This window comes from Pyrgilauda ruficollis, unplaced genomic scaffold, assembly GCF_017590135.1.
Source record: "Pyrgilauda ruficollis isolate IOZ18807 unplaced genomic scaffold, ASM1759013v1 scaffold3324, whole genome shotgun sequence".
NCBI classification, from domain to species: domain Eukaryota; kingdom Metazoa; phylum Chordata; class Aves; order Passeriformes; family Passeridae; genus Pyrgilauda; species Pyrgilauda ruficollis.
The window spans coordinates 1-1838 of NW_024524739.1; the positions used below are offsets into that span (position 1 = coordinate 1).

Here is a 1838-nt window from a genome sequence, read left to right on the forward strand (position 1 = left end):
CCGCGCCCGCTCCGCCGCTCCCGCCGCGGCACCGCCCCGGCCGCGCCCCGCGCACGCACGCGGCGCTGATTGGCCGAGCGGCGCGGCGCGGGACACGCCCACCCACACGCACGCACCGCCCGTTGGACGCCAGCCAGATCGTGGCCACGCCCACTGAGCGGCGGGCCCCCCGGCCACGCCCACGCGCGTCACTCATGGGCAGTCCGCCAAATCTTGGCCACGCCTTTATTTACTATGTGGGCGTGGTCTCGGTGAGGGGCGTGGCCACGTCACGCGTCCCCCGCTGCCCCGGTGTCCCGGTCCCGGTGTCCGGGTCCCGGTCCCGGTGTCCCGGTGTCCCCCCAGCTCCCCGGCCCTACCGGCACAGCCGGGCCCGTGCGGGTTTGGGCTTTTTTTTGGGTTTTTTTTGTTTGTTTTAATAGCCGAAAACATTACAGGGCACCGGGAGCCATCCCCGGCGCCACCCCCGGCGCTCAGTCCGCCCACGGCGCTCCGGGGGCCGCACCCACCGCCCCCCTCCAGCACCGGGAGGGGGTGGCACACCCCGCGCCGCGTCCGTCCGTCCATCCGTCCGTCCCCAGCGGTCAGTCTCTCATGGCCGTTATCCTCATGCTCTGCGAGGCGATGGGGTAGGTGACCATGGGCGTGGTGGCGTGGCTCATGGTGATGCCGCCGAGCGGCTGCGCCATGGACACGGCCACCGGCGCCACCGACACGGCCACGGGCGCCATGGAGACGGGCGGCGGCGCCATGCCCTGCGCGATGGTCTGCGCCAGCGCCGCCGACAGCGGCGCGATCTCGGGGTTCATGGGCGGCGCGGCGTTGGCCGGAGGGGCCGCCTGGGCGCCCGCCGGCGCCACCAAATCCTGCTGGGTGACGGGGCGAGGCTGCAGGGCCTGGCTGCTGAGCGTGGTGTGCGTCTGGGCGATGCTGTGGTTGTAGTTGGTCACCGTGCCCACCGTGGGCGCCAGAGTCTGCTCGGTGGCCGTGGCCGTGGAGCTGAGCGTCATCACCTTGGCCTGGTTGCGGAACTGAGCGTTCTGCTCCAGCAGCACCTCGTTGGTGGCCAGCAGGTTGTTGACCTGCTTCTTGAGGTCCTCCACGCGCTTCCGCAGCAGCACGTTCTCCTCCTCCAGCAGCCGGTACTCCACGGCCCGCGGGCTGGCGAAGCCGTACTCGTAGCTCTCGTAGAGCCCCTCGGCCCGCCGCCGTTTCAGCACCGGCTCGTCAGGCTCGTAGAGGCCGTCGTAGGGCTCGTAGCGGCGGCCGCCGGGGCCCAGCCCCTGCTCGCGGCCCCGCGCCTCGTACTCGTAGTCCCGCTGCAGGTGCTGGAACTTGCACTTGGCGCCGCGCTGGCAATCCCCCTTGAGGAAATCCCGGCAGATCGGCACCTCCTCCTTGCTGTTGGGCAAATCGGCCGGCGACAAACCCAAGCCGGCCGCCACCTTCTGGCGCAGGCGCGGCGGCAGCTCGCCCGTCTTCTTGTAGGAATCCTCGTCCTCCTTGGTGCCGTGGATGAAGCGGCAGTTGAGGCGCACGCACTCCTTGTTCTGGAAGTCGTGGCAGAAGATGAACTCGTTCTTGCGCACGCCCAGGTTGGTGACCTCGGAGATGTCGGGGTGCCGGAAGCGGCAGCGCTTGCCGCGCTTGCAGACGTTGCGCAGGAAGTCGCGGCAGATGTCGTCGGCGCCCGAGGACGCCTCGTCGCCGCTGCCGCCGCCGCCGGGGCCGGCGTAGCCGTCGCGGCCGTCACGGTCCGGCATGGTCCGGGGAGGGGAGGCGGCTGGGGAGAGGGAGGGAGGGGTGAGGGGGGGAGAGGGAATGGGGGGACTCACTCC

General features: G+C 71.2%; 1 protein-coding gene across 1 annotated transcript; it reads right to left on the minus strand.

Moving 5' to 3' along the window:
* Window positions 1–217: 217 nt before the first annotated feature.
* ZC3H10 (zinc finger CCCH-type containing 10) lies at window positions 218–1788 on the minus strand. The gene has a single exon (XM_041474711.1). The coding sequence runs from the start codon at window positions 1761–1763 to the stop codon at window positions 585–587; it is 1179 nt and encodes a 392-aa protein (XP_041330645.1). The 5' UTR covers window positions 1764–1788; the 3' UTR covers window positions 218–584.
* Between the last annotated feature and the right edge of the window lie 50 nt (window positions 1789–1838).

Excerpts from the sequence above, each read along its gene's own strand:
- ZC3H10 (XM_041474711.1), bottom strand. The coding sequence starts at position 1,763 with ATGCCGGACCGTGACGGCCGCGACGGCTACGCCGGCCCCGGCGGCGGC.